Below are 26304 nucleotides of genomic sequence, written 5' to 3'. Positions count from 1 at the left end.
TATCATGTTACTCGTGTCACTCGTAACGGCCACCGATTTTTACCATCAAGTGCGACACACCCCTAGGAGAACATAATCATTTCTATGCAGTAAAACGATACCAAATTTTATGCTCGACAATGGTACCTAAGATGAAACTGTAATAGTGCAACAAAAACAGTTACAGCCAGAAGAGAAAACTGACATTATTTAAAGAATTTATAAAGGCTATGGACCTGCAATATACACAGTTAAAATATAAGGTGTTACTCTGTAAATAATTACATTGAGGTAGACGCCTATGAGGGCTTCCACAGAGTCAGCCATCGCCTTGTCGTTGACCGTCTGCACCCCGAGGTAGTCCTCCATGGAGGAGTGCACGCTGGGGTCCTGATCCCACTCCCCCAGCTGCTCCTTCACGTCGGCGATCGTCTCGTCGGCCACCACACCTGTCTGCTGCTCCTCCTCTGACAACTCTAGGCGATACAAGAAGTTTGGTGACACATTCTGCTCCAACATTAAACTGCGCACCTTTTTAGGCACGGTGATGCCCGGTGGGAGCCAACCGTCCTTAGGAGTAAAGTCGTGTACCTGAAATTTGGAGGCCAAAGACAAACAGATCTGAAATCTAAATGCGGGATGCACACTACAAAACTGTTACTCATAAAGTGCAAATTATCACCTCAAAAAATAACATTCCATAATTAATGTTTTTTTTTTTTTTTTAAATATGAGTACATGTAAGTAGTCTTGGTACAAAATGAAATCCTAGCGTGGCACACTGCTAGAGGGAGCAAAACAAAATAATGCAGACTGTTCTCGAAGGAGAATATTCTACAGTAATTCATATTCTGCATTTGAAAGGAACGATGCTGCGAATCTGCACTGAGTTGGTGGAAGCATACAGTAATATACTGCTTGCCACCCAAAACGCAACACTGAGAAGGACCGGAGATATCACAGCCAAATAGATTTCGGAGATAACATGTCGTACAAAGGTGACACAACTGGAAACAGCACCACGTCTAAAGTGCGTGTCATTTACGATGGCGGCTGAGTTTAGGTTCGTTCTGCGCATCTGACGTCATAAAACACAATCAGCCACTGAACAGAGAACGACGTTGCCAGAGCTTGACTGCAGTGCAGAGCACAGACGAGTGTCTTCAGTTTTTAGAAACGTTCAGTCATAAATAAAGTAATTGAACAAAAGCAATGTCTTGATAGCAGACTTTCTTTTAAAGAAAGTTTGGAAAAAGCATTCTTTATACCAATTGCTTCATATTCTATTAATTAATTAAACCAAACAAGCAATAAGCCTCCTAATTAAGACGATCGCAAGGAAAGGTGTTTGTATCATTCTCACTAACCGCTTTTTCACAGTAAAGAACAGTGGTAATTGTTTATTCCCTATTGTACTTCGACGAAACGTGGGTAACTCATTATCATACCAACAGTGTTTGTCGGTATTTTGCGTGATATTTGAAGTCATCAAGGAGATACTTATTGAATGATGAGCTGCGTTAGCGTAACGGTTAAAGTGTGTGGCTGCGAAGCGAAAGGTTATGGGTTCAAACCTTGATCGGTACTCAATATTTTATTTATTTTAAAAACAACATCGAAGTGTCTTACTTCATGAATTTTATTCGTTTGAATGTAATTTTTTGAAATTTCTAGTGGCAACTATAATCGACCATACGGAAAGTATATGCTATGGACTTTTACCTCTGCAAACTCTTCAAAATTTTGTGCAATGGTTTACTACATCTAATGCTGCAAAATAACTGCGTTGAACATCGAAACAAAATTAAGTCATTTATGGGGGGAAGGTATTAGTCAAGAAGATGTGTAAAAATCAAATTTTTGGGCCAAATAGTTTTTGTGAAATCGAATGATAAAGTGTGTCAAAGCAGTCGAAACACCATGTGTCTGCAATGGCGAACAGTGCAATGATGACAAAATTGCGCACATCGCGGAATGTGGGGAGCACGTCTCTGTAGCAGCGAAAGGGTTAATGCGGCCGTGGTGGCTTTACTTCATAAACTGCGCGCTCCCCCCTAAACGTAAGTTTGCGAACTATACTAAGGCGCTGCTTCACTTGGCGCATACAACTGGCAACGTAGCAATCTCCCGCGGCTGGGCGGGCATACGCGAACCGCCAAGATAAAAGAATTGAACTATAGTGAGGAAGATGACTAAGTGTTGAGCGCTGCCGCCATTGCTAGCTACAACCTTTGCTACACGCCTCGGCACTGAAACCAGGAGCAGGTCACAAAGGCACTCTATTGACAGTCAGAAGCATTGCACGTGTCAACTGCGGAAAAGTTTATGTCCGATACATTACAGAATGGCAGACGCGTATCCTGTGCCAGGTATCCAGACACTTCTCACACACAGTGAAGCTCAGGTTGATATTGTGGTGCACAGAACTGATAATATGTGAAGCAATGCAACCTGAAAATGAAGAGTCAGTGATGCAGACTGATGGCACGATTCTCATCACAAAGTATATACTCCTCCACGGGAGGAGCCTTATATTGGTGAAAGAATTGTATGTTCAGAGGCTGGCAGTACTTTGCAACTTTTGGTGGTATGATCACAGTCTTCAACTTTAAGTCCCTGCTGCTGAAAGCTTTGGTTGGAAAACTCGTGTCGATTTAACCTGACCACGAATCTAACAATAAAATGGCAGGACCCATTATTTCCAGTTCCAGTACCTTTCACATCCAGGATGAAACAAGCATTGTACACACCTTATTAGCATTGCAGTCATGTTCTATGTTCAGTGGTTCAACGCATTACAGCATTTGGGGCACACCTTTGTCAAACTTGCCTCTCAGTTCCCGAAAGCAGAGATACAATTTCTTTGCAAGGTGTCCGGACCTGTACAAAAGCTCTTAAATTGTATAAAAGCATGGAGTACATGCAACATATTGTCCAATGGCTTCAGTTGTCTTCTCTCTAGTCACTGATAGTGTCCAGTTTGCTGTGAGTTTGTACTCAAATTGTCTCTGGTCAGTATTAAACACCAGTTTGGTACGAATGTCACTGACATTAACACAGCCTATCACCTACCGCACAAACTTCAACGTTCTCATTCTCACAGCAGTGTCCATAGTGATATCCCATCTTGTAACAAACCGTGTGATCTTACGTGATGCTATTTCTAGCAGTGTGTGAAGTGATGAAGAAAATACGTGCTGGCCATAAAATTAGGGATGGCTACAGCGATAGCTGCTCGCTTCACCCACACCTTTAAATGCCAATAGTGAGTACCGTGTGACATGCCTCCAGGAATTTGGTATTCATCTGCTGGCGAATTCTTGCAGCCTTATGTTACACGGTATCACCAGATTCGAGGGCTGCAACAATTTTCCACACCTTCTCCGGTTTTGTCTTGTGTTTGTATGCAGTTGCTGCTACAGATATGTGTTTTTTGTCATAATCCTCTGCATAGTTCTGAGTGTGAACTGTTTGTGAATGTTTGTATGTTGTGCTCTGGGGGGGAAACAATTCATAGGAAGTGGAACTGGTTGCCAAATTTTGCATTTGTGACTGAGGGGTATCACTATCGGATGATGCCCTTGTCATCCCATTACTTGTACGATAATCACTACCACACCATAATGTCTGTCCTTCTAAAATGACAGCACCTCCTACAACACATTGCTTCAATCAGTTCGACAACTTCCACGCAATACACCTGTCAATGTAGGTCGGAGCTGTGGTGTCTGGTGGATACCTGTATGTCACCTCCATCATCAGTATTTGTACCACAGCACGGGGATTACACGGCATTTCGTCGATAATCTCACAACCAAATGTTTTCGAAACACCAGTGCTGAACGGTCGAACAGGCCTGTGCCCTGACTTGCTATGCACTACTAACACCCTCCATGAGAAAATTCACTTTCGTATGACACGCACACCACCTTCCACGCACGCACCCTCTCGCACGACCTCGCAACGCACATCAGATATATTACACGTTTCCTGTCTAGATCTGGAAGTATTTCTGGCGAGTGGTGCACTCTACGTATTGTCCTAACATTTCCCGTTGGGATACACGTGTTTTGGCAAACGTATTTAAACACAGTTTTCGTCCTTCGAGGCTCCGGCTTTTGTTTAGAATGTTCATTTCACATTTATCGCAAACTACATCACTGCACATACTGTGAGTGGACGTCTCCTTTGAGTGTCCTAATCTGGGGGTTGTAGCAATTGCAACATAAGACCCATTGCGCACATTGTTAACGGTTACACTCGTGTAATGTGGCACATTATTTTGAGATGGACTTCCATAAAAAGTAAGGGTATGCAGTTATTTACGCTGATGGGAAAGAAAATCTCACCACCGAGAAATAATTCGTGTGGGGTAATGAAATTTTGGAAATACATGTGTCTAGGTAACATATTTAACTGATTAATGTTGTTATATCACAAGTTAATGTGAGAGTGAGGAAAGCCTTTGCAAATGTGAAATGCCGGTACATTAATAACCAATGTAACCGCCACAATGTGGAATGCAAGTACGAAAATGTGCACGCACTGTGTCACACAGGTGTCAGATGTCTGTTTGCGGGATGGAGTTCCGTGACTGTTTCATTTGATCTGTCAATGCAGGGACGGTTAATGCCGGTTGTGGATGACACTGGCGTTCTCACCTGTTTGTGTCCCGTATATACTCGACTGGAGACAGATCGGGTGATCGAGCAGACCGAGACGGCACGTCGACACTCAGTAGAGCATTTTGTGTTACAACAGTGGTACGTGGGCGAGTGTTATCCTTTTCGAAAACACCACCTGGAATGTTATCATTAATGGCAGCTTACCTGGTCCGATCCACAGCCTGACGTACAAATTTGTAGTCAGTTTATATGAGAGAACCACAAAATGCCATCATACAAAATCACACCCCATGCCGTACCTCCAGGTACGACTGCAGATAGGTCGGTTGCAGTCTCTCCACTGGCACACAAACCAATGTACGGCCATCACTGGCACTGAGGCAGAACCGGCTTTCATCGGAAAACTCCATCGCCCACTGTGCTCTCGCTCGATACTACTGAAGTCACAAAAGGCGGCAGTTTGAGGTCAGCGGAATACACATTTCAGAGCGTCTAGCTCGTGCTGTCCTGTAAGTAATCCAATTTGCAACAGTCTCTTGTGTCACTGTGGTGTCAACAGCTGCTCAAATTGCTGCATCCTTACAACAAACGGGAAGGCCTTCCCTACCAGTAGTCCCGTGTGGCCGCCCTTAATGTGGTCTTCTCGTGACCGTACCTTCCCGCGAGCACTCCTGCCGGCAAACGTGTACAGCGGCTACATTCCTGCCGAGTCTTTCTGTAATACTGTACGAGGGACATCCAGCTTCTCGTAGCCGTATTACACGACCTCGTTCAGACTCGGTGAGCTGTCGATAACGGCACCGTCGTCGTGTTAAAAGCATTCTTCGCCGACGTCGACTCACTACGCCCCGTCTCGAAGGTAACTTATGCTCGTGACTGTTACAGGGGGTATTTAAAGCAAACCTGATTAACATCCTCACAGTGACGCTACTAGCACCAGTCTCTCACGACTGGCACGAAGTTTGAACAGTGATCATCTTTCAGATGTAGAAACACGCCTACCTACTTTTGTTTATTTTGCACGACTGTTTGTTAGTGCCGGTATTTTTTTTCCACGGGTGTACAAATATGTTGTGAGCATCTCTCCTGGCCTGTCCAGTGATGAGTTGCCATGTAATATACTGAGGTATGTTGTGTGTAGGAGTTAGTTTGATTTGTAATTTAGTTTACCATAATTTAACATTTCCGTGTTTCTTTCTTATTAAACAGATAATCTGATTATGTCTTCGTGCTAAGTTGAAACTGGTTATGACACCACTCGTGTGTCCTGAGGCCGGAAAAACAGTAAACAAATGGTATGACTACCTGATAACTGTTATTCAAATTATGTAGTCTAATAAAAAATTGTGACATTCATTGTGCAATTCTATATGAAGTGAATATCTTCAAGACACACTAAAAAAATGAAATCTGATGCTTGCTGTCTTATTTCTTACCTGAAGAATGCCTCCGAGCTGTTTATGTTTCGCTATGTTATAAAAATGTGAGTTCCCGACGATATGGTTCTTGAATACTGTGAGGGCGCCCTCACTGAGGTGATCGAAATGGATGAACAGGAAGAGGCTGACAGAGAACTTGAGAAATGAGTCTCCCAGCGTCTCCAGGCGTTCAGAGTTGAACACGTCATGACTGGAGGCTGCTGTTAGTGCCTGTAGGAATTACACAAAAATAAAAAAAACTGAATAAGGCACAAAAACAAGAAAGATACAAGTACACCAAAATGTTAAGTATTCAGTTATTTGATGGACCAGAAAAAGAGTGAGGCAAGGCATAAACATACTCATCTCTGAAAGAGAAACATCTAAAGCAGAGATGACAATTAACACATTTGGAACTTATAGAAAGTTCTTCATTGGAATTAACAGAAAGCCAGTGTAATGAAACTGGGCATCATCTACATTTATTTTTAATTGGAAGGCTCATCTCAAGAGAGATTTTTGATACAAGTAACAGCAGGTTACTTTAATTTGTTGGTGTATTTAGTTTCCTGAGTACTTTCACACTACTTACTTATACAGGATGAGTCAAAAAGGACTTTACAATTTTGGAATGGTGTAGAAATTTATTGGGATAACTTACAGTTTAAGCAAGCAATTTGTAGCAAAAAACCTCAACTTTCACATAAAAGTGTGAAGTGTCATTTTAATTCGATGTGAGTTCACTTTGTGACGCGGCAAAAACCCTGTCGATAATCGACTTCTTCCAACTCTCATTACAGTAAATCAGGTGTAGCCCGTGCAATGGCAGTGTAGATTCGATTTTTAAAGGGAGGAATAAACACTCGGTCATTAATGAAGCAATAAAGAAAGAAATCTAATGGTGTCGACTCTGGCAAGTGAGGTGGCCACACTATTAGCCCTTCACGGCCAATCCACCAGCCTGGGAAATAATTATCGACGAAAAGTCAAACTTCTTTGACTTTTTGTGCTGAGAGTAAATTGGTAGGCCTGCTTGGAGGTTCTTTAGTGTATTCAGTGTGAAACTTATACTGAACAGTTGTTACACGGTTCATTTCACAAAACCAAAACACACAGTGAGTGAGCTCCACACAGTGAAATTAGCCATTCTAACTGTACACTTGCTGGAGCTCCTGGTGGTGGTATGGGGTACTGACACAATAAGTGAATCAAACTTGATGTCATTTGCTACAAATGATATATCTACCAATTCTACGAGTTACCCCAATAAATTTCTATATCATCCCAAAGTTGTAAAGTCCTTTTTGACTTAACCTGTATTTTGTATACTATTCACTCACAAAAACTGTTACTAGCTTTATTGCAATGCATATATAATATCTGTGTTTATACAGTGTCTGTATCTTACACTGTAATGTCCTTCAGAAATGCATGCTTGTCTGAAGGAACACACACTGTTTTGACGACTACAGCTGTTGTAAATATTACAAAATACATTCACATCTTGCGAACATGTTTTCACATCAGCTGTTTGTTGAACATGAAAATTTGTGCTGAATTTTGTAATAATCAATTAGGCATATGCTTCAGTGGGCTAAAATGACATTAAAAATATTTGTCTCTACCTCTAGAGCAATCACAAAAAGCAAGCATAAGGAATACAGACAATGTAACATGTATAGGTTTGGGTCGGTCTGGGAGTCATGCACTGATAGCCCAAGGGCTTAAGGTGACCTCTAGCGATAAATGGAAAATCAGGTTTTGAGTCACGGGCCGACACAAATTTTCATGTGTCACCAACAGTGACAACAAAAAGTATTTGCAAGATGCGAATCCATAACATGTTTTTCACAGTATTTTCATATGTACTAACTAGAAAAATAAATAACTGGATGGCACTTATACCCTGAGAAGTAAGGACCTGACATTGTAGCACATACTTTTGGTGAAATTCCAAGTTAAATTTAGTTTCTGCTAATAATTAGACATATAAATTTCAGAGGTTTCACACGATGTGCCTGAAGACATGCTTTGAAACTAACTGTTAAAAATAGTGGTGGTGGAGGGAGTTTTTTGACTAGAATCTTTGCTTTCTTTCTGAGGTGGTCTCTGTTTGTTTTCTCCTTTGAGGTCATTTCAAGGTTGCTACAAATGATTGTCTTTGTTTAGAACCAGCAACATTTTCCTGCTGGTGAAGAGAGTGCTTCTCCAATTTAAGGTTTCTTTCGACATTATTTTTCTTTTCCCAACCAATTCGATATTTGCAAAATACTGATTTTGACCTTTCGTAGGTTTTCAGAGCTGTGACCCATAGTTGACAACACTACAGATAGCACATTAGTGCAAGACTTTCAGTGTGATCAAAATATGTTGATTGGTTGTTTCCAGGCCACTACAGTGCAGAGTGCATAGAATATGAGGCGGCACCTGTCCGTGAGCAGAAACAAAGTAGAATTACTACCGGCGGAGGGGAAACCGGCCTCGCCTCCCTCTTGCAGGGCAGCACCTTACACCAGTGTTCTGGATTTCTGCAAAAGCACAAGTGACACATGGGTCATAGACAATTCTTTCTGGTGTTGTATGATCATATTCCAATTTCATGACGGTGAAGATCTCCTCACTCATTTCAATACACAAAGAGGAAACAACAAGCAAGGCACAACAGAGCATTTGGTAATGGCTACTGTACAGGAAGTTCGCAGCGTCACAAACGATACAGTTCACACCTCTACCAGTACTTGATGCAACCACAGTTCAAAACACCTGCCACTTAAAGCTGTCACATTAAAGTGTTCACATTTACATGAACTTCCTCACTTGTCTGCTAGTTAAAAGTACATGATTCCTTGTTCAAAGATGCTAGGTCCCACAGTTGAGTCTAATGCTGCACGACACAGCACATATCTTACACACACTATTCACGCACCCACAACTGGTATAGTACCGGAGCACTGAGCACACTAAGAAATTATTGCATTATTTTGCACACTGGGCTTTGCCAAATGATGTACAATACCAATAACTGAAAACTGGTTACAATTTCAGTATCTAAATTCATAAAACAAAGCTCTTTCAAACTTTTTCTTATATTTATTGGGCAATTAACCATTTTTGTATTTTGAGGCAGAATTCACATCTATGTTCACATTTATCACAAACACAAATTTTTCAGATCCTGCTAATAAACTAATAATCATAATTTTTCGATACCACATATGATCAATATCTTAATATCTTATATTTTAAGTTTTACCATTATTCAAAAATTCTCTCCCCAATGTGTACTATACGTGAAGTTTAAATGGAACATTTTGGAAAAATTACAAAGAATCACATTACTACGATATTTTTTTAGTGATAATATAAACAAGCATAATTGGTTACTGTCAGTAATACAATATGGCGTATGTTACAGAATATAAGATGCACTTTTTCTTCAGAAAACTGCCTCCGAAATTCAGGTGCGCCTTATACTCGAAATTAATATAAAAATGTCCAGTGTTTGATTTAAAACTCCTGCTAGTCTTAAAAATGGCCATATATTCAATGTCATGAGAAATCTATCTCTATCTGGCAACACAGGATTTAACTGGCAGCAGCAGAGGACTGATACGAAATTCAGAGTTTGCTCTTATTTCAGGAGAACTGACTTCACAATTACAACCACTTGATCTCCTGATAAATAAAACATGTAAAGTGTACACGAGAGAGGAATGGAACAAATGGACGAAACCCAACATGAATTCACTCTGAATGGAGCTTTAACACAACCTACAATCAAACAAGTGTGTCGTTGCATAAACAGTCGTGGTCTAGTGTGAGAGAGGACATTATTGTTAAATCTTTCAAGAAGTGTGGCACTTGATGGGAGTGAAGACCATATTATACAGGAAGAGGACAATGACTTATGACGAAGAGAAAGAAGAAGAAAGTACAGATGACTATTTTCAGGGATTTTAAAGGTCAGTTCGGTTTTATAAACTGAGATTTTTTTGTCTTGCTTTGCAATCTAATAATAAAAACGGTAAAACTTATTTTTTTTAAAAACTATTTACAAATTAAGGTTCACCTTATAGTGCATAAAATACAATAACTAAAATTCTGATATTTTCATTAACTATTTGGGACAAATCGCCACCCAAATCAAAATAATTATGTTTAATTTTGTAGGAAATTTCCTGCAGAATGTACTTTTGGATAAAAGGAGACCACACACCAAAAAGCAGAAGCACTGATCTGTCACTAGGCACGCACGAAAGAAAGAAAAATTTTTGAGCTTACAGAGTTATGCTTTGAAGTATGCTCCTACATGATGCCGGCTGTTCTACTCTAGCTCGTATATCCTTACTGAAAATTCAACACCTATATTTTTCACCAAGTGGTTTCCCTTAATCCAAAAGTATTTAATTAAGTTTCATGATAACTGTATTAAAGTTCTCTCTTTGTAACAAGAAAAATAATAACTTACATAAATCAAATCAATGTAATAATTATGAATGAAAGGAAATTATATAAAAAACTGAAATGTTTACAACAAATGCTTTGGAGCATTCATTGTGAGCTCTCTGAATACATAATTTCTTTTGCAGCAATTCTGTTCTGGACGCTGTGCAGGAGAGGAGGAAATTTTGTGAAGTACGCGATGTTAGTAACGTCTGAATTCAAAGATAAAACTTGAAGGATTTCATTTACAACAAGTTACAAAAAGGGCAAATGAACATCTTACAGCAAGGAATCATTCCCTACGCAACTGAAGCATCAACAACCATGATCTGAGAAGGTTGAACCAAATTTTTCTGATAAGAAGGCAGCTTTTTCACTTATCTTGGTACAATGATCTGTCAATTGGTCAAGATATACAGGGTGATTCAAAAAGAATACCACAACTTTAGGAATTTAAAACTCTGCAACGACAAAAGGCAGAGCTAAGCACTATCTGTCGGCGAATTAAGGGAGCTATAAAGTTTCATTTAGTTGTACATTTGTTCGCTTGAGGCACTGTTGACTAGGCGTCAGCGTCAGTTGATGCTAAGATGGCGACCTCTCAACAGAAAGCTTTTTATGTTATTGAGTACGGCAGAAGTGAATCAACGACAGTTGTTCAGCGTGCATTTCGAACAAAGTATGGTGTTAAACCTCTTGATCGGTGGTGTATTAAACGTTGGTATAAACAGTTTACAGAGAATGGGTGTTTGTGCAAAGGGAAAAGTTCTGGACGGCCGAGAACGAGTGATGAAAATGTAGCACGCATCCAGCAAGCATTTGTTCGCAGCCCAGGAAAATCGACTCGCAGAGCTAGCAGAGAGCTGCAAATTCCACAATCAACTGTATGGAGAGTCCTACGAAAAAGGTTAGTTATGAAAACTTATCGTCTGAAATTGGTTCAAGCACTGTCTGCAGCTGATAAGATTAAAAGAATCGATTTCTGTGATTTTATCCTTGCTCAAATGGAAACAGATGAATCTTTCGTTTCAAAGATTGTGTTTAGTGATGAAGCAACTTTCCACACTAACGGGAAAGTCAACCGTCACAATGTCTGTATATGGGGCACTGAGAATCCGCGGGAAACAACTCAGTATGAACGTGACTCGCCTAAGGTAAACGTTTTCTGTGCCATTTCAGCCAATAAAGTTTTTGGTCCCTTTTTCTTCGAAGGTGCTACTGTAACTGGACTACAGTATCTGGAGATGTTAGAGAATTGGCTGTTCCCTCAGCTCGAACAAGAAGCACAACAATTCATATTTCAGCAGGATGGAGTGCCACCGCATTGGCAGTTATCTGTCCGTAACTACCTGAACGTCAACTACCCGAGGCGATGGATCGGCCGCCAGGCAGCCCGTGACAGAGCACTTCATCACTGGCCTCCAAGAAGCCCTGATCTTACCCCCTGCGATTTTTTCTTATGGGGTATGTTAAGGATATGGTGTTTCGGCCACCTCCCCCAGCCACCATTGATGATTTGAAACGAGAAATAACAGCAGCTATCCAAATTGTTACGCCTGATATAATACAGAGAGTGTGGAACGAGTTGGAGTATCGGGTTGATATTGCTCGAGTGTCTGGAGGGGGCCATATTGAACATCTCTGAACTTGTTTTTGAGTGAAAAAAAAAAAACCTTTTTAAATACTCTTTGTAATGATGTATAACAGAAGGTTATATTATGTTTCTTTCATTAAATACACATTTTTAAAGTTGTGGTATTCTTTTTGAATCACCCTGTATTTCATTTGCATACATTCACAATAGTATTATGTGAAAATACAAACTGGTTTATCAATCAGCAACAAAGAAACAGATTGAGAGAGATTAGTACAGGAAACACCAGGAGGATAAAGTATGATAAATAGGTGCAGGGGATAAAGAAGGCATACTCCAAACTACATCAAAAGTGATGATTGATTGATTCAAGGGGGTTATGGGACTAAACGGTGAGATCATCAGTCTCGTGATTCAAAAGATTACATGCATAAGATAGTGGTGTCTGCTGAAAGTGGACAGTTCCAGTCGGAGGGGTCCAACTATACAGTGAGGAAGCTAAAAACACACACATAAGGATAAAAAGGTAGGCCAAATCTAAAATCTGGAAAACAGAGGGATAAAAGAGCGGTCTTTGCAAAGGGGTGTGGCCATAGGTCCCAGACCCAGAAAACACGAAGGGAGGCCTCAGCCACAACCACCATGCCCCTGCTCCAGGAGTAAAGCAAAACCTTGTAACTAAAAATAAGAACCACTTTCACATAGGAAACTGGGGACCAGTTCAACCATCTGTGAATCATCTACTAATGCTACGGACCTGGAATCAGGACGGGTATACTTAGTACAAAAGGCCGACAGAAGGGGACATTCCACCAATATATGGGATACCGTTAATCTCATTCCACAACCACATTGTAGGGTGAAGTGTTACGAAAGAGAAAACAGTGGGTGAGCCAACTATGACCGATGCATAGACAATGTAAGACAGTGGATTCCTTCAGAGAGAACCAGAAGAAAGAGCACCAAACTGCAGTAGTCTCCTTGACTGTTCGGAGTTTATTACTGGGAGCGGTAGTGCACTAGATGTCATTCCACTTTTGAGCAAAAAGAGATTTGATGCGATTCTGCAAATGTGCACCTGAATGGGAGTTAAGTATCTGCCTCTGTAGCCAAATGGTCAGCCAGTTCATTCCCTATATTGCCCATATAACTTGGGACCCAGAGGAAGACAACTGAGCAGGTGCGACAAACGAGGACAGAGGGAACGTCACGGATGGCAGAGACCAAAGGTAGACGAGAGTAGCATCGGTCTATAGCCTGCAAGCTACTCGTGGAGTCGGTACATATTAGTACACTGTGGAGGGAGGCCTGAGAAACAAAGTGAAAGGCCCTGTTTATGGCTAGCAGTTCTGCTGTGAACGCACAACATGACCCCGGCAGTAAACGGTGTTCCATACCAGTAGGAGACGTAAAAGCATATCCCACCTTATCCATCATTTTAAAACCATCAGCGTAGAAGATGATAGCACACTGGAACTCCTCAAGGATGGCACGAACCAGATGCTGGTATACCATAGGGGCAACAGAGACCTTAGGGCCCTGGAATAGGTTAGTCCTAATTTGTTGTCTAGGCACAATCCACCAAAACAGAGATGGAGATCCCGACAAAGGGAAGTGTGACGCAATCCCTCCAAAGGGTGGGTGTCAGGAGGCAGACATCCCTCGTTTGCAAAGAGGACGGGGTACACGGGATGGTCAGGGAATCGTCAAATGGCAATTGCATAAGAAACCCCGAGTTGGCTCCATCATATTTGTAAAGGGGAAATCGCCAGTTCAGCAAAGAGACTGTCAACGGGACTAGTGTGACAGGCACAGACAGTCAGACACACCCTATAATGATGAACAGAGTCAAATAGTTTCAGATTGGAAGGAGCCACAGAGCCATAAACCTGCCAACCATAATCTAGTCTGGACAAAACCAGAGCACGGAAAGTATGGAGAAGATTAACACGGTCTGCAGCCAAAGAAGTGTAGGCCAGCAGGCGGAGAGCATTACGCTTCCGCATGCAGGTAATCTTCTAGTGGCAAATATGGGGCAGCGACATCAGCCACATTAGCTTTTTATGAGAAAGGAGGCCACGAAACAGGACTATGCTACAATGTCTAGGTGCTGGTTGCTTACGCAAAGTTCTGGGATGGCATGTACTGTGGCTCAACGGCAAAACTGCATAACCCACATTTTGGAGGGAGAAAACTGGAAGACGTGGGAGAAGGACAGTGCAGAGGCCCATCAGATGTCACCTAGCAGCAGCAGGCGTTCAGCAGATGCTACCGAGTGGGAACTACATCAGATGCAAAAATCGTCAACATAGAATGCCAGGGTAACCAAAGGCCCAACAGAGATTACAAGCCCACTGATGGCGACGAGGAAGAGTGTGACACTTAACACAGAATCCTATGGGACACTGTTCTCCTGATCCGAGGGGTGCTGAGTGAAGCACCTACTCTAACCTGGAACAGCCAGTGGGATAAAAACGTGTGGATAACAATCGCAAGGCGACCGTGAAGGCTCGAGTCACGGACGGTATCTAAAATGTGACTGTGCCAAGTGGTGTTGCACGCCTTACGTAGGTCAAAGAAGACTGTGGCAAGGTGTCGGCACTTAGTAAAAGCTTGTCAGACTGCTGTTTCCAAACTGAGTAAATTGTCAGTTGTAGATAATCCTTCCCGGGAGCCACACTGATAAAGGGACAAAAAGCCCTGAGATTCAAGTACCCAACATAATCTGAAGCTAACCATCATCTCGAGCAGTTTCTGAAGGACGGCGGTCAGGCTAATCGGTCAGCAGCTGTCGAGAGACACTGGGTTCTTCCCGGGCTTAAAGTATGGGGATAACTATGCCGTCTCACCAATGCGAGGGGAAGACACCCGTGAGCCAAATGCAGCTGAAGACGCCGTCTCTCGGTAATGTCCAAATGTTTGATCTTCTGGTTGTGGATGGAATCCGGGCCTGGGGCAGTTTCATGTGAAGAGGTAAGAGCCAGCAAAAATTCCCATTCAGTGTATGCTTCATTATCGGCTTCAGCTAGGTGCAGTTTGAAACAGAGGGGGGTTTCTTCAACTCATCATTTCTGTCGGAGAAAGGTAGCAGGATAGGAAGAGGACACTGATGCTATCATAAAGTGTGTTGTGAGGTGTTCTGCAAGGACCGATGGATCAGGACACAGAGCATCCTGTAGGATAAGAACCTGGCCAGTTGTTTGTCACCGGTGGCTCACAAGGCTATGGAGCTCGGGCCAAACCTGAGATGGTGGGGCATATGTCCCCAGGGAAAAAATACATAATTCCTTTTCACTCTGGTTAATAAAGTAGCAAGCCTTAGCACAGGGACACTTCAAAGCAATAAGGCCGGTATTTAAGGGGTAGTGTTTAAATTGTTGCAGTTCCCACTGGCAGTCCCAGATGGCGACCGCTACGTCCTCGGTCCACCACGGTAGCAGTTGAAGATGAGGGGAATCTGTGGATAGGGGGATAGTGCCAGCGGCATGAAGAATAGTGTCAGAGATGTCTCGCATGACTGCATCAATACAATCTGAAAGAGAGGTGTCGAAGTGAGCAGCAGACATATATAAAGCCCAATGGGCTCTGCAGAATGCCCAATGTGGAGTGCCGTCTGTCTGGTGGCACCAGGGGAACGATAGAATCGACGGAAAGTGGTCACTAATATTATCGTGGGATGACAAGTGTAAGGAAATCGAGAGAGAAGGGGAAGGGATCCTGAGATCGATGGCAGAAAAAGTGCCACGAGCAGCACTGAAGAGGGTAGGGGAACTGTCACTGAGGAGACATAAATCAAAGTCTGTAATAAGTTAGTCAATTAGAAGACCCCTACTGGTCTAAGTGACACTCCCCTACAGGCAGTGGTGTGCACTGAAGTCCCCGAGGAGGAGATATGGGAGAGGGAGTTGCTGTATTAAAGTAGGCAGTCCAACATAAGGAAGTGGATGGAGGTAGACACTGCAAATGGTGACGGTTGCGGTAGTTCACAATTGTGCCGCTGTCGCTTCATTGCTTCCAGGTTTGTACTGAGGAGGATCTAGTCACTAATGACATCAGTACGAACCAAAGTGCAGACCCCTCCAGACGCTATCTCGAGGCGGGCACGGTTCTGACAGAATGCCCGAAAACCGTGAAATGTTTGAAAGTGGTTGTCACAGAAGTGCATTTCTTGAAGAGCCAAACAGAATACAGAACAGGAGGAAACAAGTTTTTGTATTTCTGGTAGATGACAGTATCATCCGTTGCAGTTTCACTTGATTATCGTGTGGTGAGGGTCCAGATTTGACGTAGGTCATGTCGCCAGGTCAGTGGTCATCAACAACGAGGATTGGGTGACATCGGGATGCCAGGGAAGACTCGTCCTTGGACTCGCATTGCTTCTTCTTCTTCTTCTTCTTCTTCTTCTTCTTCTCCTCCTCCTTGGAGGGAGAGAGGAGGTGTTATCAGTAAGGGGATAGGTGGCAGCGATGTGCGGATCTGACAGAGAGCGACCACCTTTGAGTATGGGTCCGTCGTCCAACGCGAGGCTGTAGGCTTCCTATCTAGAGAACACTGGGTTGGAGTGTTCTGAGAGGGAGCCCCACACATAGCAGGAGCCAGAGAAGAGGATTTCCTCTCTGGCCAAGGAGGAGGAGTGATTCCTTGAGGGGAAGGGACGGGAGACTGGGGTGGGAGAGGGGGGACGGAGAGGAAAGGGGGCGGGATAGGGGTGAGGAGGAGGAGAGGAAATGTAACTGAGGCCAAGGTAGATGGGAGATTCACAGGCTGAAGTTTGTCAACCTTCTTCTGGGTCTCAAAGTAGCCGAGACAATCAAGGATATTTATTTATTTCCTGGATTCTTTTTTCCTTTTTATACACTGGAGACCCCCCCTCCCCCCCATGAACCATGGACCTTGCCGTTGGTGGGGAGGCTTGCGTGCCTCAGCGATACAGATAGCCGTACCGTAGGTACAACCACAACGGGGGTATCTGTTGAGAGGCCAGGCAAACGTGTGGTTCCTGAAGAGGGGCAGCAGCCTTTTCAGTAGTTGCAAGGGCAACAGTCTGGATGATTGACTGATCTGGCCTTGTAACAATAACCAAAATGGCCTTGCTGTGCTGGTACTGCGAATGGCTGAAAGCAAGGGGAAACTACGGCCGTAATTTTTCCCGAGGGCATGCAGCTTTACTGTATGATTAAATGATGATGGCGTCCTCTTGGGTAAAATATTCCGGAGGTAAAATAGTCCCCCATTCAGATCTCCGGGCGGGGACTACTCAAGAGGATGTCGTTATCAGGAGAAAGAAAACTGGCGTTCTACGGATCGGAGCGTGGAATGTCAGGTCCCTTAATCGGGCAGGTAGGTTAGAAAATTTGAAAAGGGAAATGGATAGGTTAAAGTTAGATATAGTGGGAATTAGTGAAGTTCGGTGGCAGGAGGAACAAGACTTTCGGTCAGGTGAATACAGGGTTATAAATACAAAATCAAATCGGGCTAATGCAGGAGTAGGTTTAATAATGAATAAAAAAATAGCAGTGCGGGTAAGCTACTACAAACAGCATAGTGGACGCATTATTGTGGCCAAGATAGACACGAAGCCCATGCCTACTACAGTAGTACAAGTTTATATGCCAACTAGCTCTGCAGATGATGAAGAAGTTGATGAAATGTATGACGAGATAAAAGAAATTATTCAGGTAGTGAAGGGAGACGAAAATTTAATAGTCATGGGTGACTGGAATTCGAGTGTAGGAAAAGGGAGAGAAGGAAACGTAATAGGTGAATATGGATTGGGGCTAAGAAATGAAAGAGGAAGCCGCCTGGTAGAATTTTGCACAGAGCACAACTTAATCATAGCTAACACCTGGTTTAAGAATCATGATAGAAGGTTGTATACATGGAAGAACCCTGGAGATACTAAAAGGTATCAGATAGATTATATAATGGTAAGACAGAGATTTAGGAACCAGGTTTTAAATTGTAAGACATTTCCAGGGGCAGATGTGGACTCTGACCACAATCTATTGGTTATGACCTGTAGATTAAAACTGAAGAAACTGCAAAAAGGTGGGAATTTAAGGAGATGGGACCTGGATAAACTGACTAAACCAGAGGTTGTACAGAGTTTCAGGGAGAGCATAAGGGAACAATTGACAGGAATGGGGGAAACAAATACAGTAGAAGAAGAATGGGTAGCTTTGAGGGATGAAGTAGTGAAGGCAGCAGAGGATCAAGTAGGTAAAAAGACGAGGGCTAGTAGAAATCCTATGGTAACAGAAGAAATATTGAATTCAATTGATGAAAGGAGAAAATATAAAAATGCAGTAAATGAAGTAGGCAAAAAGGAATACAAACGCCTCAAAAATGAGATCGACAGGAAGTGTAAAATGGCTAAGCAGGGATGGCTAGAGGACAAATGTAAGGATGAAGAGGCTTGTCTCATAGGGGTAAGATAGATACAGCCTACAGGAAAATTAAAGAGACCTTTGGAGATAAGAGAACCACTTGTATGAACATCAAGAGCTCAGATGGAAACCCAGTTCTAAGCAAAGAAGGGCAAGCAGAAAGGTGGAAGGAGTATATAGAGGGTCTATACAAGGGCGATGTACTTGAGGACAATATTATGGAAATGGAAGTAGATGAAGATGAAATGGGAGATACGATACTGCGTGAAGAGTTTGACAGAGCACTGAAAGACCTGAGTCGAAACAAGGCCCCCGGAGTAGATAACATTCCATTGGAACTACTGACGGCCTTGGGAGAGCCAGTCCTGACAAAACTCTACCATCTGGTGAGCAAGATGTATGAGACAGGCGAAATACCCTCAGACTTCAAGAAGAATATAATAATTCCAATCCCAAAGAAAGAAGGTGTTGACAGATGTGAAAATTACCAAACTATCAGTTTAATAAGTCACAGCTGCAAAATACCAACACAAATTCTTTACAGACGAATGGAAAAACCAGTAGAAGCCGACCTCGGGGAAGATCAGTTTGGATTCCGTAGAAATATTGGAACACGTGAGGCAATACTGACCTTACGACTTATCTTAGAAGAAAGATTAAGGAAAGGCAAACCTACGTTTCTAGCATTTGTAGACTTAGAGAAAGCTTTTGACAATATCAACTGGAATACTCTCTTTCAAATTCTAAAGGTGGCAGGGGTAAAATACAGGGAGCGAAAGGCTATTTACAATTTGTACAGAAACCAGATTGCAGTTATAAAAGTCGAGGGACATGAAAGGGAAGCAGTGGTTGGGAAGGGAGTAAGACAGGGTTGTAGCCTCTCCCCGATGTTATTCAATCTGTATATTGAGCAAGCAGTAAAGGAAACAAAAGAAAAATTCGGAGTAGGTATTAAAATCCATGGAGAAGAAATAAAAACCTTTGAGGTTCGCCGATGACATTGTAATTCTGTCAGAGACAGCAAAGGACTTGGAAGAGCAGTTGAACGGAATGGACAGTGTCTTGAAACGAGGATATAAGATGAACATCAACAAAAGCAAAACAAGGATAATGGAATGTAGTCGAATTAAGTCGGGTGATGTTGAGGGTATTAGATTAGGAAATGGAGACACTTAAAGTAGTAAAGGAGTTTTGCTATTTGGGGAGCAAAATAACTGATGATGGTCGAAGTAGAGAGGATATAAAATGTAGACTGGCAATGGCAAGGAAAGCGTTTCTGAAGAAGAGAAATTTGTTAACATTGAGTATAGATTTAAGTGTCAGGAAGTCATTTCTGAAAGTATTTGTATGGAGTGTAGCCATGTATGGAAGTGAAACATGGACGGTAAATAGTTTGGACAAGAAGAGAATAGAAGCTTTCGAAATGTGGTGCTACAGAAGAATGCTGAAGATTAGATGGGTAGATCACATAACTAATGAGGAGGTACTGAATAGGATTGGGGAGAAGAGGAGTTTGTGGCACAACTTGACCAGAAGAAGGATCGGTTGGTAGGACATGTTCTGAGGCATCAAGGGATCACCAATTTAGTATTGGAGGGCAGCGTGGAGGGTAAAAATCGTAGGGGGAGACCAAGAGATGAATACACTAAGCAGATTCAGAAGTATGTAGGTTGCAGTAGGTACTGGGAGATGAAGAAGCTTGCACAGGATAGAGTAGCATGGAGAGCTGCATCAAACCAGTCTCAGGACTGAAGACCACAACAACAAAAACACTGGAGACTCTAGTGAGCCAGGAAAATGTACACCAGAGCAGTGTACACAATTAGGCAGTGGGGTGCGAGGGCCACCAACACGAAGAGGGCGGCCACAGTCACCACAGATGGGAATGGCATAGCATCTGAAGGATATGTGGCTGAACTTGAGGTAATGGAAGCAACACGTGGTAGGTGGAACGAATGGTTTGACATCGCATCTGTATATTATCACCCTGACCTTCTCAGGCAGGGTATGCATCTCAAAGGCCAGGATGAAAGTGCCAATGTCTAAGTGACACACCAGATGAAATGAATGCCATGTTGTTCCAGATTAGGCCTAAGTTCATCATTGGACTGGAGGAGAAGGTCCCTATGGAAAATTACACCCTGTGTCATACTGAGACTTGTGAGGAGTGATAATGATAATCACTGGGATGTCACCTACGTGGTTGCAGGCACGGAGGGTGGCTGACTGGCAGGCATAACCCAGATCTCAACTTCATCGAGAACTGAGACAGAACAGTTTCTAGGAAGAGGCATGGCCACAGAGGAGTGGTCAGAGAGTTTAATGCGTTTTGTGTTTCAAATGCCTGGCACGGTACCGCCCAATCCAATCAGGGGCCCCGCCTCGTGGACGTCACCCGACACAGCAGCGGCTGCCTGGCACGGCAGGAGTTCCGATGCCCGACAATGACAGGCAACCACTCCTAGGTTTCCACAAGGTGTTCACAGCGCAGGTACCAGCAGTGTGGTCCCTGTGATGTCAGGTGGCTCAGCCAGTACATAACAGCCCCACCACACAGACTGGCAATCGAACTGGTGACCTAGCAAGGTAGTGAAAAGGCTATGGCGTAGAGGGAGAACCGGGTAAGGGAGAGGACGAGAAAGGGGAGAGGAATCCACACATAAGATGCTATGGAGGGAGTTCGTCCCCATCTGGCACACTACAGATTTCAAATTTAGAGATGGAGGTCAAACCCCAAAGGGGACCAAAAAAGAAAAGCCAAAAAGGGGAGGAAAAGCAAACAAACCAGAACCACAAGATGAGACTAAGTAAAATGGATAGCAGGGCCGACATAAATGAGAACACCGAAAGAGTGAAAGGAAGGGGCAAAGGGAAAGGAATAAGAATCAGTTGGGAGAAGGAAGGGGAAGATAAAGGAGCAAGGAAAAGAACAAAGGCAGCAATAGCTCAGGGACCTGTGTGCACCACACACATATCCACAAAAGAGCTGTAGGCCCCTGGGGGATCAAAAGTGATGAAAGGAGCAGAGTGTCTTTCAAAAAGAGTGTGTTCCATAAGTGCAGATCAATTTCATGGAACTGTGACAGTAATAATAGTTAAATATCAACTTTATAAATGAGTTAGACTAGTTGTTGCCTCAGGTTTCTTGAGTTGTCACTGTAACATATTTACACTTTTCCAGTTTTTATTTGCAGAGTCTGCCAAGGATGTGGCACATCGTGTGCACTTGATTACCAGCTAAAGCAGACAAGTGGCTGCGCCATGATCACAGATCACAGTCTGTGACTGGAAGGGGGGGGGGGGGTGGCTCTGCAAACAGTCAAGGAATCTAAAAACAGCTGAAACAACAGATGCCAGGGTTTTTGAAAATTACCCAGACCACCATTTATTATGAAGAACAGTACTTATCTACAAGAAGGGGGTTTGGGTTGTTGTGGGGAAGGAGACCAGACAGCGAGGTCATCGGTCTCATCGGATTAAGGAAAGATGGGGAAGGAAGTGGGCCGTGCCCTTTCAAAGGAACCATCCCGGCATTTGCCTGGAGCGATTTAGGGAAATCACAGAAAACCTAAATCAGGATGGCCGGATGCGGGATTGAACCATCTACAAGAAGGCACACATCAACTGAATGACATTCTTACCTAACACCCTGCTTGTAATGATGCCTGCAATATTCAATATTAAAGGTGTAATGTGGACAAAATAATATGAACACTTGTCTAATGTAAATGAGGGCCATTACAGGCATTCAAAATATGTAAATCCTGAATGCAGGTCTTTTGAGATTTTTCTGCCATACTTTGCAAAGAAACTCCTCAGATTCCTTGACAGTTACTGTGAAAAGGTAATGGGCCATTTACTGTTTTACTAGCAGAGACTGTGACAATCCAATAAATTTCAAATCTGACTATTCTGATGGCCACAGACAATGTACATTCCTCGAAATTGAAATAAGAACACCGTGAATTCATTGTCCCAGGAAGGGGAAACTTTATTGACACATTCCTGGGGTCAGATACATCACATGATCACACTGACAGAACCACAGGCACATAGACACAGGCAACAGAGCATGCACAATGTCGGCACTAGTACAGTGTATATCCACCTTTCGCAGCAATGCAGGCTGCTATTCTCCCATGGAGACGATCGTAGAGATGCTGGATGTAGTCCTGTGGAACGGCTTGCCATGCCATTTCCACCTGGCGCCTCAGTTGGACCAGCGTTCGTGCTGGACGTGCAGACCGCCTGAGACGACGCTTCATCCAGTCCCAAACATGCTCAATGGGGGACAGATCCGGAGATCTTGCTGGCCAGGGTAGTTGACTTACACCTTCTAGAGCACGTTGGGTGGCACGGGATACATGCGGACGTGCATTGTCCTGTTGGAACAGCAAGTTCCCTTGCCTGGTAGAACGATGGGTTCGATGACGGTTTGGATGTACCGTGCACTATTCAGTGTCCCCTCGACGATCACCAGTGGTGTACGGCCAGTGTAGGAGATCGCTCCCCACACCATGATGCCGGGTGTTGGCCCTGTGTGCCTCGGTCGTATGCAGTCCTGATTGTGGCGCTCACCTGCACGGCGCCAAACACGCATACGACCATCATTGGCACCAAGGCAGAAGCGACTCTCATCGCTGAAGACGACACGTCTCCATTCGTCCCTCCATTCACGCCTGTCGCGACACCACTGGAGGCGGGCTGCACGATGTTGGGGCGTGAGCGGAAGACGGCCTAACGGTGTGCGGGACCGTAGCCCAGCGTCATGGAGACGGTTGCGAATGGTCCTCGCCGATACCCCAGGAGCAACAGTGTCCCTAATTTGCTGGGAAGTGGCGGTGCGGTCCCCTACGGCACTGCGTTGGATCCTACGGTCTTGGCGTGCATCCGTGCGTCGCTGCGGTCCGGTCCCAGGTCGACGGGCACGTGCACCTTCCGCCGACCACTGGTGACAACATCGATGTACTGTGGAGACCTCACGCCCCACGTGTTGAGCAATTCGGCGGTACGTCCACCCGGCCTCCCGCATGCCCACTATACGCCCTCACTCAAAGTCCGTCAACTGCACATACGGTTCACGTCCACACTGTCGCGGCATGCTACCAGTGTTAAAGACTGCGATGGAGCTCCGTATGCCACGGCAAACTGGCTGACACTGACGGCGGCGGTGCACAAATGCTGCGCAGCTAGCGCCATTCGACGGCCAACACCGCGGTTCCTGGTGTGTCCGCTGTGCCGTGCGTGTGATCATTGCTTGTACAGCCCTCTCGCAGTGTCCGGAGCAAGTATGGTGGGTCTGACACACCGGTGTCAATGTGTTCTTTTTTCCATTTCCAGGAGTGTACTATTTCATTCTTATATTCATCAAAATTATTTTCAACAGTTACAGGTACGTGAGTTGGGACAATGTTGACACTGAAAGGACCTGAACAATGCATTAAACACTGAATCGACATGGTTTAATGTGATGGTGTGTGAAGTAGTGGTGCAAAAAATTCAGAGAAGGTCTCATAGATGTGCAGGACGAAAAATGTTGATGGGACTTTCATATGTACCTCATGAACTTGTGGAAAATGTTGATAGAATTGTCTCATGAGATATCAGTTCAATCCTTTTTAAGACTCTTATAGAGAGATTAAGTTTTGTTCATGGAAGGTACCAAAATGTATAACCAAAACTGAAATAATGGCTTAGCCATGACATTTCTTCAGTGCTACCATGAAGCAGGAAGGGATTTGTGAGCATTATCATGCCCGGGGGTAAGACATGGGTGCAGTATATGAACTCAAACTAAGGAACAAGCCAAAAGAGGATGCATACTCATTTTCTCAGTAAGGCTAAAAAACTGAAGCAATGTCAAACGATAACACTACGGTTATAGTTTATTGGGATTGCAAAGGAATTTTGACAACAGATATCATGCAAGTAACGAATGAGAATACAGTGACATCATAGGTTTATAATGTAATTCATAGCTCTGAAGGTCTGTGCAAAACAAATGGCACAGGACGATTACCTAAGAAATCATTCTACTCCACGGCAATGTGTTACCCCATAGTGCGAATGGAATGAAAGAAAAACTCAAGAGATTTTTCTAAATCCTAGATTTTCATTTCTTCCCCAAGATGAAGGCCTCGCTGATTACCCAGCGCTTTACGACCAATGCTGAACTCGAGGATTCTGTCAACAACTGGCTAAAGCACATGGTAGCGCCACTCTTTGATGAAGGGATAAAGAAGCTTGTGTTATGGTACAACAAATGTATGATGGCTGTAGAGAAGTAAAGTCAGAATGTAAGTACAAGATTGCATACAAAAAATTTTTATCTACCTTATTTTAAAACAAAAAATGCAGACTTCAGAACTTAATTTATGTATAGCCCTCGTACTTACTGTTCTGACTCATCTAATCAACTGTCATCCATGCGGGAGCAACAGTTAAGCCTTCATAATGAACTCTACAATAAAATAAATTTTGTGCTAGGAACAGTGCGGTGGGTTCTCAATTACATCAACAGACTTAAACAACTACAACAGCACGACCAGAGGACCAGAAGCCTGATCTCTCCATACGGACCTTGAGAACTTCTGCCAGTTGAGGTCCCACGACTCCGCCATGGACGTCCAATAGTTTTATACTGGGAACTGTGATATCTGCAGTAAACGACTCCTCATTTCCATCTCCTAAGCCATTTTCCATTAGTGTGTCCCCATCATAAGTATTTTTCCTCTCCTGATCTTCTGTATCAATACCTCCATTACAATATTTATCATAAAGAAGAATCTGAAACGAGCAAAGTTTGTTAACAGACAGAAAAGTACAACGAAGCATTTTGTTTTGAGTTTCATGTGTATTATTATTATTATTATTATTATACCCAATTTCGACCTCCTATGGACTACATAAATAACTACTACTGATACAACTTCCCATTTTTCATTTAATCAGAGTGCTTATGTTCCCTAACTTCTGACTACCTTGTTCCAGTTTTCTCTGGAGATGACAAACTAAAATCTTCTTTTGAAATGTATCATTCTCTTGCATATCCTGTTTCATTAATCTGAACTAGATGGCTGTGAAATATCATCCTATGCTTTCTCATTGTTATATTCAGTTGTTCAGCTTTTGGCACGTATCTCCATTACTCCCATTACCATATTCACTGTTGTGTTTTATTAGCCTGAATATATTTCTTAAGATTGTTACTTCATTTTTTGGCCAGTTTTCCATTTCTCCTGTTTTAGTCAAATATAGGCATTCAGCTGTAAATAAACATTCTGGTTTTATTACTGTAACACAGAGCTGTAACTTCGCTTGAGAAAAGACAGATTTCTGATGTTACAAATCTGTAGTCAACTAAAAAGCATTTCCAACTTCCTTGCTTTGTGTTTATTAGCGTCCCCATACGGATCCTTCTCACCAACACCAGCTTTTCTGAATTGCGCAGGTTGAAACTTTCCCTGCAATATATCCTACGTTCCCATAACCCTCCTGGCCTCAACCTACATTAGTCATTGTTGTCACCCATCCTGCCCCTTCCCTGTTCCCATTCCAGCACTTCCAGCACCACATCCACTAATGGATGCCCTTCCCCCCTCCTCTGCCCACTGTCCAATCTCCTGACTGGACCCAGCTGCCCTACCATCTCTCCTCCTTGTCCCTGCATGCTCCCCCACCCCTACCCTGCCATTCCTGCCCCAGCCACCTCTTTACCCTCCACCCCCACCCGACTGTCACCCCCATCATTCGTTGCTGCTTGTAGTCCGGCTTCAGCTGCCAGATACTGTGGTAATGTGTGTGCGAGTTGTGTTTGTGTGAGTGTGTATGCTGTCTATTTTCGATAAAGGCCTTATTGG

The 26304-nt window shown here is 43.3% G+C and overlaps 1 protein-coding gene across 3 annotated transcripts in view; it reads right to left on the bottom strand.

Moving 5' to 3' along the window:
• Positions 1-26304, bottom strand: part of LOC126210275 (endoribonuclease Dicer-like) — a 334521-nt gene that overhangs the window by 32992 nt on the left and 275225 nt on the right. For all 3 annotated transcript variants that reach the window (XM_049939469.1, XM_049939471.1, XM_049939470.1), the window contains 3 exons: positions 25025-25231; positions 6041-6253; positions 265-570 (listed from right to left, as the gene is read on the bottom strand). In XM_049939469.1, the coding sequence (XP_049795426.1) occupies positions 265-570; positions 6041-6253; positions 25025-25231 (726 nt within the window). The remainder of the gene's footprint in view (positions 1-264; positions 571-6040; positions 6254-25024; positions 25232-26304) is intronic.

Source organism: Schistocerca nitens, chromosome 10, assembly GCF_023898315.1.
Source record: "Schistocerca nitens isolate TAMUIC-IGC-003100 chromosome 10, iqSchNite1.1, whole genome shotgun sequence".
Lineage (NCBI taxonomy): Eukaryota > Metazoa > Arthropoda > Insecta > Orthoptera > Acrididae > Schistocerca > Schistocerca nitens.
Note: the sequence above shows the minus strand (reverse complement) of the source record. Positions and strands in the feature narration are given on the sequence as shown.